The following is a 15,026-nucleotide window of genomic DNA, read 5'->3' as shown; positions in this document are numbered from 1 at the left end:
AAATACAGTGGTAAAGAGGGATAGGTTTAAATTCAGGTAAGAGGTTAGAAGTTAGCATTAACGAGAAAGGAAAGAACAAAATAGCATTGCGATGGATCTTAAAGAAAGAATGGGTAGGATTTCAATTGAAATAGAAAGAAAGGCAGATCCTCAGAAAATGCTGGTTCAAATATATCCAAATTTCATAGGGCACAGAAACAATGTACGCACTAAAATGATCAATTACCTTTCTAATTTACAGTTGAATCTAGCATTACTAATTAGTTTTACTCTGTGTTTTGTGTAAGTGGGAAAGGGGAGGTGTGTTTTTTTTTGGGTTTGCCTCTAGAACATAGTGGACATGCATATCATTTTAAATTTACTTCTGATTTAAATGATTAATTAGTAGTATAATGCTAATGGAATAGTTTAATAACTATCACAGCTCCACATTCATTCTTAATATATTTGCATGTTTGTAGGTTTGTGACATGTGAAATAGACGGAAATTTTAAAAAAGCACTATTATTTAAATGAGCATTATAAAATTTAGGAGAGTGTACCAAAATTACATCTCACAATGTACAAAATGGTGGTGGTAGTTCATGATGGTGTGTGGTCGAGTTAGTTCCTACTCTTGATAACCCTATATAGGATTTTTGAGGCTATAAATCTTTATAGGAGCAGAAAGCCTCAATCTCCCATGGAGCAACTTGTAGATTTTAACTGCTAGTGCAGTTTGAAACCATCAGCAATTCCATGGGAGAAAGACAAGGCTTTCTGCTCCTGTCAAGATTTACAGCCAAGGAAATCCTATACAGGGTTGCTATGAGTCAGAACCAACTCCACAGCATATAACCAGCCTTGGCGGTTTGTATCACCAGTAAGGTTGAAGTACTCATTGTTGAACAAGGGCATTGCCCCAGTGCACAAGGAGCTGGCAGCATAGTAGGCAAACAAGGGGCAAATGGCTAAACTAGAGTTCATGAATTCATTATTTCTGATTGAAAATATTTTGAGATTTCAAGTTGAAAAATGAAACCAGCTTGTTTTGTTGATCTATCTTTTGGGCTTTTCTTCTAGGGATGGTAGGAACATAATATATGTTCCAGGTAATGATTCACATTTAAATGTGAAATTATTGTAGAACGACCAATCCATTATAATTAATCTAGTATAAAACCTGTTCTTTTCTCATTTAGGGTTAAAGAGGTTTTTTTGTCAGTGTCTCTGTGTTACTTTTCATTTTTCCTTCCCCCTTGACATATATACTGTCATTAATTTTCTACAAGCCAGTAGTTATTCTTGAAATTATCTGCTAGGGATAGAAGCTTGGCATCACCATTGTTTCATAGTATATAGCTTTTAGTGCAGTTATTGTTATTAAATGCCACCAAGTCAGTTCCCACCCATAACTACTCTGTATAGGGTTTTCAAGATTTTAAATCTTTGCAGGAGCAGAAAGCCTCATCTTTCTCCCTCAGAGGGACTGGCAGGCTCTGATTGTAGATCTTGTGGTTTGCAGTCCAGTAGCGTGGCGCTGTGGGTTAATGCGCCAGACTGCAAAGCCGTTTGAGCTGCAAGGTCGGCGGTTCAAGCTCACCAGTCACTCTTTGGAAACCCTATGCAGGGTTGCTATGGGTCGGAACCCACTCGACGGCACTTAACAACAACAACAACAACAGGTGTTTATTATATGGAATCTTGTAGCTAAAGTTCACCAGCAGGAGAGTCAACAACTGGAATTACTCTCTGTATTGATAATTATCATTGGCTTCACATCTAAAAATTTTGTTTGTAATTTGTGTTTCATATTTAAGTTATTTGGTATTTATAGTGTGCTTTTGGAGTCCTGATGTGGTGCTGCAGGATAATGCACTGGACTGCAAGGTTGGTTTGAACTGTAAGTTTGCAGTTGAAACCTACCAGCTACTCCTCAGACACCTTAGACAGGGTCACTGTGAGTTGGAACTAACTCCACGACCCTTAACAATAACAACAACAGTGTGCTTTAAAAATAATGTAAAAGCAATTAAATAAACTATCTTCTAAAGGCTTCTTTTAAAATTGTGGGATTAGTAATGGTAGTCAATTTCTACTTTGCTGGATTTCTTTGTATCTTGCACAGGTTTTTTTTTGTTTTGTTTTGTTTTTAATCTTACTAAATGTCTCTTTATAAAATTAATAATACATTTTATTTCTCTAATATTGTCCTCTTTTACAGAAAGAAATACGTAAGCAGCATTTTACATTTGTAATGGCTAGAATTTATGTGGTTTTTGGTTGGTTTTTTTTTTTTTTTTTTGCTTTTCCAGTTTCTAGTGTTATAAAGAGAAAAGATAACTAAAAATTAAGTTTGATAGTTTATTTTTAAAGTATTTAGAATTTTAAAATTCAGCCATTTTCTTTGGCAGTCAGCTTCTTAGGGACAAGAAATTTGCTGATTACTTCTGAAAACTCATAATTTTAAGAGTCCCTGCCTTCCAAGTATCTTAATTTTATATTAGGATTAATTTGTGTAAAATGATGTAGTAAATTGCTTCTCTGTTAAGTGACAAAATAAGCAGTTTTCTAAACATAATTCATCTTTATTCTTTCAATGTTTTGTTTCCCAGCAGATAATCATTTAATAGACATAATCACCACTGATGAATTGCAAACATAACTTCTTCCAGCTATAGTTGTTGTTAAGTGCGGTCGATTCGATTCCGACCCATAGTGACCCTGGTATGGTAGGTAGCATATCTGAAAATAAAAAGTGTTTTTTAATGTAGTATTTTTTAATATCATAATCCTTGTAAATATATCTTAAAATACATAGGACTGTTTATAAAATAGGAGTTTCTCTTTTATTTCTTTCATGATTGAAATTTATAGGAGTTTATAAAATACAATTTAAGCAAATTTTATGACTCTTGTCTAAGATATTTCAAAATAAGCCACAATTACATTTACTACTGTTTAAAATTTATTAGATAATTTTATGTTACTTTTTGGTTTTTTAACACTAGAATTTTGACTTTTTTATTTTTTTAACACTAAAATTTTAGCTCAGTGCTTTAGAGAATTTTCTTTCTTCTTTTTAGTTTAGTGATTTGGAAAAGCTGCCATGTCAATAAGACTGAAAAAGTGTATATTCTAACCTTTCTGCAACTGTAGGGAAAGGTATCACAATTTGACCAGAACTGCGCTTATGATTTTAAACTGTTCAGTAGAGTGCTGTCCTTATCTCTTTTGATTTTAATGACTTTCAAAACACAGAAAGTAGGTGAGAAAATAAAACCTTTCAGAGTAAAATGGTATGAAAGTAAAATTTATGAACTGCTTTGATCTTTTAAAAATTTTGCTTTTCGCATTAATATAAATATGAAAAGCAGCCATCACAGACAAGAGAGTGGAGTCCTTACCAGAAAATAATCTGTTCCTTACACATCAGCGGGAACTAGGCTGAACTTCAGTAGCAATGCTATTTTTAAAGTACAACTGAGGAAGAATGCACGGTGGGAAAACTTTAAACAATATTAGTTTTCCTTAATTTTCAGTGTATAAACATCTCTCTTGGATCAAGCCATGTCATTTCTCTCCTGACTGTGGCAGTAGCTTTTTAGCTGGTTTTCTTACATCACCTCCAGAACTGTATTGTTAAAATCATAGATCTGACCCACATCTCTGATAAAGAACATTTTGTGCGCAATACACATACCATAGTAAGTTTCAGATTTTGAGATACTTTTTTCACTTTAAAATTAGTGAGTTAAATGAACATTTTCTTAGCGGATGAAAATAAAATTAGTAAAACATTTTTGTTAGCATATTGGCAGTATATAATATGATCCCACTTCTGGGAATCTTCCTGAAGAAACTAAATAACACAAGATCTTTCTAATAAAAGGTTTTCATCATAGAATTATAATAGTGAATGTTTTGGATAATTTAAATATTCAACAATAAGAATTTATTGTTATTGTTAAGTACCGTGGCGTCGCTTCCGACTCATAGTGACCCTGTACAGGGTTTCCAAGGCTGTAAATCTTTACGGGAGTAGAAAGCTTCATCTTTCTCCTGTGGAACAGCTGGTAGTTTCGAACTGCCGACCTTGAGGTTAGCAGCCAGATAAGAATACAACTAGGTGGATAATAATTGCTAAAATGTCTCCTTATAACACTTTGTGTATGTGTCTGCTATGATAATGTATCATACGCTATAGTTAATTATAAGGAGCTCTCGTAGCATAGTGGTTATGAGTTGGTCTGCTAACCTAAAAGGTCAGCAGTTCGAAATTACCAGCCGTTCCACTGGAGAAAGATGAGGCTTTCTGCTCTGGTAAAGATTTACAGCCTGAGAAACCCTATGCAGGGTTGTTGAGTCGTAACTGACTCCACAGCATACTACCACCACAACCACCATAGTTAGTTTTATGCATTTCTACCAAAATAATCTTTATTTGTGTCCCAACTGTGCTTAGCACATTGTAAGTTTTCAGTAATGCAAGAAAGAAAAAGACTTACCCGTAGAGACCAAGACCATGGTTAGACCAAGACCATGATTAGGTTTTTCTTTCTCTAGTGAATCCGCAGAAACACTAGAGGTTGTTCTCTTAGACACAGATAATCTGTTGATACCTACCCTGCTGCTTCTCCATTGTTTATTGTACCTCTTTGCATGTGAGTGATATAGTTCTTCTCTTTTCTCAGTCAGATTATATTGCTTTTGTGTAATTCTAGTACATAGTCCTTAGAACCTTACGGACTCAGCCAGGTACAACTCAGCCAGGTACGACTCAGCCAGGTAGACTCAGCCAGGTATGTGTCTGCTCAGCTCTTGTTTGGGTAGAACTTTTGCATCCAGACACTGTTGGACTGCTATGCTAATCAGCCGCTGTGTTGCCTGGTTGGATCCAGTTAACTATGGCCAGGAGGCAGGATAATTTAGAATAGATGCTGCCATTTTAGGATAAGAAATCTCTTAGAGCTACTTCCTCCATTTAGAAGCTTCCTCAGGAGGGCTTGGTGGCACCTAAAAGCTTAATTTGCTGTTCTCTCATAGAGTCTGAACTGCAAACCACTAGGTCGGAGGTTCAAACCCACCAGTTGCTCCTCAGAAACTCTATATACAGTGTTGCTGTGAGTCAGAACCGATTCAACCACACTTAACAACAACAATAGATGCACCTTCCTGAATTTTCTTAGTCATTATAAGCCATGGATGGCCTAGTCTCCCATTTTTACTTTATGGTTTTGGAGGTCTTCTTTTTCAGAATTTTATATTATTTTTATTATAGAAAATGAAGTGGCCATTTAGTCTGTCTCATCTCCTAGTTAAGAAGGGGTTGAAAGCATGATAACCTCTCTATTCTGGTTCCTAAACACATTTGTTGTTGTTGTTGTTGTTAAGTGCCTTCGAGTCGGAGCCGACCCATAGCGACCCTGTACATTTGTAGTTGTTACGTACCATCGAGTTGGTTTCAACTCACAGTGACCTTGTATAGGGATACCAAGGCTTGTAAATCTTTGCAGGAGCAGAGAGCTTCCTCTTTCTCCTGCAAGGTGGCTGGTGCACACGAACTGCTGACCTTGTGACATGCTTGTAGAGAAGTAAATGTTCCATAATTAGAATTTTCATGGCTTAATCACACTTAAATGAGAATACCAAAATATTTTCAATCAAAAAATATTTAACAGAAAACTTAAAAGCTTTTAAAAAAAAAAAAAAACTGCACTGAAACATAACGCTGACAATCTGTCAGCTTTTACTAATAGAATGTTGTTGTTGTTGTTGTTGTTTATGTGCCATTGAGTCAGTTCCTACTCATATCAACCCTGTATAGTGTTTATGAGGAGCAGCTGGTGGGTTTTAACTGCTGACCTCACAGTTCACACCAACCTTGTGGTCCAGTACCACACTTGTTGTTAAGTATTGTCAAGTCAGTTCCGACCCATGAGTGACCCTGCATAGGGTATCCATGGAGCAGCTGGTGAGCTTGAACCACCAACCTTGCAGTTCAAACGACTTTGTAGTCTGGCACATTAACCCACAGCACCACACCAGGACTCCGCAGTGCCACACTAGGACTCCGCTTATAGAATAGCAAGTGGAAAAACAATAATTACTGTATTCTCTGTTGTCTAAATTAATCTCTCCATTTTCCTTAAAGTTTTAAAACTTAATCGTATGTATAATTTCTGGGGGGAGGGAAGATATATATATATACACACACATATGTATATATGGCAGGTACATTGTTTTAGAAAGTTGCATATTTTGAATTTATCATCTTTCCTTTAGCTTTCAGATTGATGTCTAATAGCATACTGTTAGAGACTATTTTATTATAGAGGTTAATGATTTTCAGTCATGCTATAAAAAGACATTTTGGGGAAACTACTATGAATTCAGAATCCTGGTGTGGTGCTGTGGGTTAATGCACCAGACTGCAAAGCCATTTGAACTGCAAGGTCGGCGGTTCAAGCTTACCAGACACTCCTCGGAAACCCTATACAAGGTCGCTGTGGGTCGGAATTGATTCAATGGCACAATCCAGCAACAACAACTATGAATCCAGCATTGTGCGTGGTAGTAGGTTAAACCATGATTTAATCCATGCAGTGATCTTAGGAGTTTTCTTCCATCTGAGACCCGACACTTACTTTGGTTTCAAATGACGCAGTTTGTTCTACTTATTTTAGTAAGGAACCCTAACAGTGTAGTGGATTACGTGTTGGACTACTAACCTCTAGGTCGGCAGTTCAAATCCACTTATTTTAGTACTTTATCAGTAAAGTGCCTCAATTTAACTTTTCTTATAATCACCACTAATACATAAAAACTTTTTTTTTTTTCTTTTTTACAAACAGGATAAAAGAATCAGAGTATCTCAACCATTGACACGAGGACCAAGTGCCTTTATTCCCGAAAAGGAAGTAAGTTTATCTGTTTTAGAGTCTATAAAACGCTATAAAGGATAACTTCATTATATAAAAACATTTTTAATACAAAATTGAGAAAAGTATTTTGTTCTTGAATTTCTTACTCAGATGTCAGGAAAGCACAGAGGTATTTTCTTTTCAACTTCACTTAAAAACTTGAGTGTCTTAATATTTTGAAAGGATATAAATGATACCATGTTTTCATTTCAAATACAGCTTTCTTGAGCAAAGCTGCTAAGAGTAGTAAAACCTTACATAGGGTCACTGTGAGAGGGATTGACTGGATTGACTGGTATTTAACAATTTTACTACTACTGTTAGCCTAAAGGTTTTAACTTTTTACTTGGTCACTGTTTTCATGGTGATTATAGGTTATATAAACTTTAAGAAAAGATATTTTAAAATAAAATAGTGAGCTTCCTAACTAAGCCTATTGAATAAAACATGATATTCCATCATGTTGTAAGTTTTTTATTGGATAGGATGTCACAGGACTTCTGATTCAATTTGGTACCCTTCCGTAGAAGTGGGATGTCAAGGTGGTAAATGCAAGGAAAAGGGTTGTAAAATAACACAAAGATGATTATAATGTTTTTAAAAATTATGCCTATTTTTCAAAACTATTGTTGTTAAGGAGCTCTGGTAGTGTAGTGGTTACGAATTGGGCTGCTAATCTCACAGTCAGCAGTTCGAAACTACCAGCAGTTCCACGGGGAAAGGATCAAGCTTTCTGCTCCCATGAAGATTCACAGCCTCAGAAACCCTACACAGGGTCTCGATGAGTCAAAACCGATTCCATGGCATACCACCATTACTGTTGTTGTTAACTGCCATAGAGTCAATTCTGACTCATAGCAATCCTGTCTAGGATTTCCGAGAAGTGGCTTGTGGGTTTGAACTGCTGACCCTGTGGTTAACGGTCCAATGCTTAGCCACATCAGGACTTCTTCAAGGCCATTTCTATATGAAAGATCACAGCAATGCACGCACCTTCTAGATTCCTAGGTGCCTCTCAGATATGTTTGGGCAAAGTTAAAGGTTAAGAACCACTATTTCAAGGAACTATTAGCTCATCTTGAATATAGTTAGCATTTTACCAACTCACAGTGTACTGTAAAGCTATCATTTATCTTCAGACACCAAGATTATCCCTATATTATTCTGAAATCAGTCAAGAAATATTCATAGAGTACCTAAGCATTAAAAAGGGGGCTAGTATAATACTCAGAAACCCTATACAGGATCTCTATGGGTCGGAACCTGACTCAACGGCACTTAACTACAACAACAGTAATTTAAAAAGGGATTGTCTTCTGCCTATAACTGATTGGAATAAGTAAAATGGTACTACAACATGCCCAGTGAAGGAGGCTTTCTGCAGAGCATCTACATTACATAAGACCATAGGTGGAGTCCTGAACCCCACCCAGAATCTTCTGAGGTGGAAAATTTCAACATTAAAGGACAAGCAGACCAGCCTGGAGCGGCTAGAAGAACAGGAGATACTTCTTGAAAGAAAGACCAACAGGAAAAATACAAAACAGTAAAGGCAATCTGATTGATTACTACAAGAACATGCAAGTTGCTCACCCAGGAGACATCAAGGCAAGTAGTCGGGTCCGCTCAGGGCAAACCCCCTTCCAAGACTAAGACTCAATGGGAATACACACTCTGATTGGTGACCACGTTTGTCACTGATAAGGGGAAGTGAGGGAAAAACAGCAATGAAGCTGCAAGCTAAGCCCTACAAAGCTCAATAGACTCCTATGAACCCGGGTAGAGAACTGGTTGGCCAGCAGTCCCCAGGACTCTTGGGCCCAGAGTCAGTCAGTAGCCACAGAGGACTAGAGTAGAGAGTGAAGCGTCCAGCTGACAAGAAGAGAGGACATATTCATAAGAACACCCACACTTGCAGTTAATACCCACTTGACCTGGCTTCAATGACTGGATGATCAGAGCTCAACTAGAAGAAAGAAGAGGAAAAAAAAGAGTAATCTGATACAATATGATAAACTTGACCTACACCTATGGAGGCAGTAGCTCAAAAGAGGGAACAAATCTTTACAATGAGGATCATTCCCACCCCCTCCATACACAGAGTAGACAGGGATGGGCACCTTGGACATTTGGTTACCCAAATGGGAGGCTACACAGGCAAGAAGTGACTGGCTTATAAGCTTTCAAGAGAGAACCTAGATCCAGGGGGCACTGAGGAAGGTAGAATCTCCACTGAGTAGTATCCAGTCTGTCTGGACGGGGCTGATGAAAGGAAATGGGGATAGGTTTCTTGTGATACAATAGTGAATAATTGTTATCAGGACGGGCTGTGAGGGTTGAAAATGTAAAGGTAGGTGTTTTGCAGCAAAAGGAGGGGAATGACTGACTTTGCAGTGTAGGAGTGGAGGTCCCTGGGACCATCAAGGGAAAAGAGCAGAGAGCGAGACCCTACCCAGAGAAGCATTGATGGCAGAGATGATGGTATGAGATGCAGCGGCTGGGGACTTTAGATCCAGAGAGGGAGAGGGGCTGTGTGCTGACGACCAGGGGTCAGGCTTGTAGGATATACCCTTTGGTTGGTTGATGATGCGTGGAGGGGATTGTAACCGTGGCATTGAAATGATATATGATAGGATGAATATAAAGCTAATGTTCTCCCATGTAAACTATCACATAATAAAACATTAAAAAAAAAAAAAAAAGGATTGGTGTGGTGCTGTAGAATAAGCACTAGACTGGTAAACTCACGGTAGGTAGAATCCATCAGCCACTATTGGAAACCCTATATGAATGGGGTCGATATGAGTCAGAACTGACTACACAACAACAATAAATAACAGCATAATTAGAATAATGGATGCCTGATTATAAGGTTCTGCTGTGCATAAAGTCACTATGGGTCAATGCCGACTTGATGGCATCTAACAACAACAGCAGCAATGCCTTATCATTGCTAGAACTGGCACTTCCTTCATCTTCTTATCACTTTTTAGTAACATTACTATTTAAATGAAAATCCAAAGTATAGTGGTATTATTTCTGTGGCTCAAAGACAACAGTTGGTCTCAGTGGTGACCACACATCAGAGAAACTGCTATGCGTATGCCTATTTCTCTCCTATAACTAGGTGCTGCTCTTAGTGGTATGATTGCCTGGGACATAAAGATGTACTGAAATACAGTTGACAGTGTAGATTTTAAGATAATCTGGTTTGTAGATGCCACCACTGTTGTCAGGATCTGTTGGCTCAGAAGAATCTATCAGTATATTCCAGGAATTCCATTAAACAAAAGAAGCTTCTGAGAAGAAAAACAATAACAGCAAATATCTCTCCCAAACTGTATATGGTTCATCTGGATCCTTTTATAGTTTTAACAATCATCTTGGTCCCTATAGTAGACAAAAAGGGGGGAAATAAGCAAATGAAATGTATTCTTGGTTTTATAATGAGCTGAAATAAAATAAGGAAACATGCATCTCATGTCCATTAATTTCCACAGAGTTGGGTCTTTCTAAAAGGTGCTAATAAGTTCTTAACACCTTCAGAGCCAGTTTTTGGCGTGAAGCCCACAAACTGTCATTGTGCCATAATGCTGTGTAAAAATAATCTGATTTGGAAAAGCTCCTTTGATTTCCTAAGATGGAGGTTGTCTTTTTTAATACCTTACCTTGTTTCTGGTAATTAATGTGATAAGCTCGAAATAAGAATGATAGTATTCAGTGTACTTATTAATTTTTCAATTAACACTTTCTTATAAATTATCTTATTTTTCTTCATCCTCAGGAAGACTTCAAAAAGTTTTTGATTTTTGTTTTTCTCTTAATGTTGAATGATTAAAAAAACCAACAAACAGGCAAATGATCATACTGAAGATATTTGTCTAAAGAAAATGTGATTAATTATCTTCATTGACTGTCATGATAGAATTGCATGTAGTAAAATGCCTCTGCCTGTCCACGAGTTAGTTATGACAATGGGCAGGCAAGTGGGCCCCAAAAATCTGCCTGTATGCCTGGCAAAACAGATGGAGCATCTTTTCTCCGGTTTCATAGATATGTGTAGAATGTTTCATAATTTGACATTTGTTGTTTAATAAATTGTGGTATCGAAGCCAAAAATGACTAATGTTTTCTTTGATATTGCTGTTTCTAGTATGAGCAAGTGCATATTTCAGTGTCTGTTAATATTAAAAGAACATTCATTTGCTTCAGTGGTGGCATAATTTATGTAAACCAAGGATATGTTTGCTACTCAGTAACTGTTTTGTTTTGCATTTCTTGGTAATAAGGTTGTCCAAGCAAATACAGTAGATGAACGTACTAACTTTCTTGTGGAAGAATACTCTACATCCGGTCGTCTGGACAACATCACACAGGTCATGAGTTTACACACTCAGTACCTAGAGTCTTTCTTGAGGAGCCAGTTTTACATGTTGCGCATGGATGGCCCCCTTCCTCTACCATACAGGCACTATATCGCAATCATGGTGGGTAACTTGTTTTCTTACTTTTTACTATTTTCATAGAACTTCTTTCTCCCTTCTCACTTTGTGTGTACATGTGTACATGGCTAAGTAAAATGTTATGAAAGTTAAATTGAAGAAGCCTGTGACCTTTTGGGTACCAAGTCCCTTGGTTACATATTGCATGCTTTAGACCACTTAATATGCTGAATGTTTCTCATTTAATTGTCAGTAAACACATTTTCCATATTTAATGTTTTATGATTAAAAATGCTTATAGGGTCCAAAATAATATCACACAAGTGTTGTTTTTGTTCTTGATATCCTGTTTTTATTATTAATTAAAAGCAGGTTGTTTGTGACATCTTGCTTAGTCATACTGTTCATGAAGAATATCACTAATTTGACTGAGCTGTCAGTAAGTATAAAGGCTGATTCTGACTGCATAGAAGGAAGGGATCAGGGTGGTTCAGTTCATTTTCTCTTATTCATGACTGGAGTCATGTTGTCTTAAAGGGAATAAGGGAAGTACCTAAATTCGCATGAATTCTGTATTGGTAGAATATGCATACAAGTTAATGAGACTGTATTACATATTAGACAAAATCTAGGAGATACCATTTACCATAATGAAAAAAATTATACAACATATGGATCCTTAACATAGATAGTGGGTTCTGGGTTGACCTATACCAACTGCTGGATGGATGGAGTAATTGGTTTCATGTGATAATGATTTGCTTATACATGCATTCATTCAAAAATCAATTCCAAAAAAGCATTGGAATGGGATTTTTAGATGGGTGATTCTCAAAGTAAAAAACATTGGCTACAAATATTATTAACTCAATCTAAATGATTTATTTATAAACAGTGAAGTAATACTACGTCATGATTGTTATATCACTGAACTCTTTTTGTGTGTGTTTAGGCTGCAGCTAGGCATCAGTGTTCTTACTTAATAAACATGCATGTGGATGAATTTTTAAAGACCGGAGGTATGGCTGAGTGGTTGAATGGTTTGGAATATGTACCACAAAGACTGAAAAACCTTAATGAAATAAATAAGCTGCTAGCACACCGGCCCTGGCTGATCACAAAAGAGCACATTCAGGTACTGAGTGGTTTTTTCATTTTTAAATCAAGGGAAATTTACTAATTCTGAGAGTTAATTGTTTAGCTAAGGGTTTACTTAAGACTTAATTTTTTAAAGCTTTGCACATTAAGAACACAAAAAAATAATGAAATAGTATGTTAACATGTATAGAAAAGATAAATTTAGAAAGTTAGTGGGTTTCAGTATAAAATGAAGCATTCTCTTTAAGTTACTCTTAATTCACCTGGATAAGTACATTGAAAAGTGGCTATGAGAAAAGTTGATTTCTGTTGTCAAGCAGTAAGTGGAACAAAGAAAATTCATTAGCATGATGGGATGCCTGGGTTCTAGTCTCTATTCCGTTACTCACAAATTTGTGACCTTAAATCGGTGAGCTTCAATGGGCTTCCATTCCCTCTTCTGTAAAATGAGGGGGCGCAATTCAGTGAGCACCAAACTGTTTTCTAGTTCTAACATTCCATAATTGTAAGAGTCTCAAAAAATGGTTTTGCAAATTAAAAAGGGGTCCACCAGCTGTTGTGAATCATTAAGTACTTTTAAAAAGAGTTTAGAGAAGAAATAGACTTGTGCTTGGCTGGAATACCTGTACTTTAAAAGGAACTTTCATCAAAGGCCTATGGGGTGAGTGCAGCGTGCTTGATACATGGTTGTTGTTGTTATGTACTGTGGAGTCAGTTCCGACTCATAGCAACCCTGTATAGAGTTTCCGAGGCTATAATCTTTACAGGAGCAGAAAGCCTCATCTTTCTCCCGTGGAACAGCTGGTAGTTTTAAACTGCCGACCTTGAGGTTTGCAGTCCGATTCGTAACCACTAGGCTACCAGAGCTCTTTTGATACATGGTAGGTATTCAGTAAATAGTAGCTCTGATCTAAATCAGGAGCCTGGGTAGTGCAAATATTGTATTCTGCTGCTGACCAAATGTTTGGTGGCTTAAACTCCCCAGCGCCTCTGCTAAGAATCTACTTTTATAAAAGACAACAACCAAGAAAACCCTGAGGACCAGTTGTAGTCTGCAACACATGGGGTCACCATGAGTCAACACAACAGCATTATATGAATTATCAGTAGAACCAAACTCACTGCCATCACGTTGATTCCAATAACAGACAGCATCATTTTCTCCCATGGGAAGCTAGTGGATGTGAACTGCCGACCATGTGATTAGCAGCCCAGTGCCCAGAGCACTACCAGGGATCCCCACTCTTACTAGAAACCTTTCTTTTTTAAAATCTCTGTATCTAGTGAACAGAAATGTTCTTGGGGTTTTGGGTTTTTTTAATCCCCTTACTAGAGTCCATTATTGTTGTTGTGCAGTGCCGTTGAGTCAGTTCCGACCTATAGCGATCCTGTCACTATAATTCTCCTCCAAGGAGCAGCTGGTGAGCTTGAACCACCAACATTGCAATTCAAACGGCTTTGCAGTCTAGTGCATTAACCTACAGCACCATACCAGGACTCCAGAGTCCAACATACTTGTTAGATAATACATACTTGTTAGTTATTTGCCTAGTTATTTAACCAAATTTAGCTTTTATAGATATAGCTCTAAATTTTGTAGGAGTCCTGGTGGTGCTGTAAGGATAAGCATTGAACTGCTAACCACAAGTTTGGCAGTTCAAATCCACCCACTGCTCAACAGGAGAAAGATAAGGCTTTCTGCTTCCATAATGATTTACAGTCCAAGAAACCCTACACAGGGTCGCTATGAGTCAAAATTGACTTGATGATAGTGGTTTCTAAGTCTACCTTTTATAAATCTCTGATCCTCTTATCAGAAATCTGTAAATTCCTGTGTTATCTTGAGGATTATGTGTGCTTTAATAATCATTCCATTAGAGAAAGGAGTCAGTCGTATTTATTTTGAGTGTGGATTACTTTGTGAAAGATACCTTGGTGGGTCTAAGAAGATAAGGACCCTGCCTGCCCTTGGGTTCTTAAGAGTCTAGGGAGAAAAAAGGCAACTGCGGGAAGACAATTAAGCACAGCATAATTAAGAGAATGGGATCCCAATGTTGTTAATGGGGGTCAAAGATGTTTTCATGGGAGAGGTATCATTTGAGCAGTGTCTTGAAGAATAACTGGGAGTTTTCAAGGGCAGGAGAGCATTCCAAACAATGAATATAGTATGCAATATTGTGATTATACTGAAACAGTGGTTACTGTATTCTATGCATTTTATATAATGTGAGAATAAGAAAAGGGAAGAATTGTCATAATTTTATAACTTGATGAATATCGTATAAAGGAACTCACATTTAACCTCAAGAAATTATGGTCTCCAGAGTTATGTTATAGTACTCCAAGGGGTATACACATGTATATGTGTACATGTGCATGTTCTTATAGCATCCTTTGCCATTTCTGTATTTGAGTAGTTTATAATACTGTGTAAGCTTATACTAATTCATGTCTGAATGAAGTCCTGGTGTGGCGCTATAGGATAAGCACTCAGTTGCTAACTACAAGGTTGGTGGTTCAAACCCACCATCTGCTCCTCGGAAACCCTATACAGGATCGCCATAAGCCAGAACTGACTCAACAC

General features: G+C 37.2%; 1 protein-coding gene across 3 annotated transcripts in view; it reads left to right on the top strand.

Moving 5' to 3' along the window:
- SESN3 (sestrin 3) overlaps positions 1–15,026 on the top strand; it is a 72,084-nt gene that overhangs the window by 40,688 nt on the left and 16,370 nt on the right. The window contains exons 2-4 of one of the 3 annotated variants that reach the window (XM_006833744.1): positions 6,834–6,899; positions 11,192–11,389; positions 12,297–12,479. In XM_006833744.1, the coding sequence (XP_006833807.1) occupies positions 6,834–6,899; positions 11,192–11,389; positions 12,297–12,479 (447 nt within the window). Of the gene's footprint in view, positions 1–6,833; positions 6,900–11,191; positions 11,390–12,296; positions 12,480–15,026 lie in introns of those variants that run through there. The other 2 variants (XM_006833746.1, XM_006833745.1) reach the window with 2 other exon arrangements.

The sequence above is a fragment of the Chrysochloris asiatica genome, unplaced genomic scaffold, assembly GCF_000296735.1.
Source record: "Chrysochloris asiatica unplaced genomic scaffold, ChrAsi1.0 scaffold00008, whole genome shotgun sequence".
Taxonomy (NCBI): domain Eukaryota; kingdom Metazoa; phylum Chordata; class Mammalia; order Afrosoricida; family Chrysochloridae; genus Chrysochloris; species Chrysochloris asiatica.
Note: the sequence above shows the minus strand (reverse complement) of the source record. Positions and strands in the feature narration are given on the sequence as shown.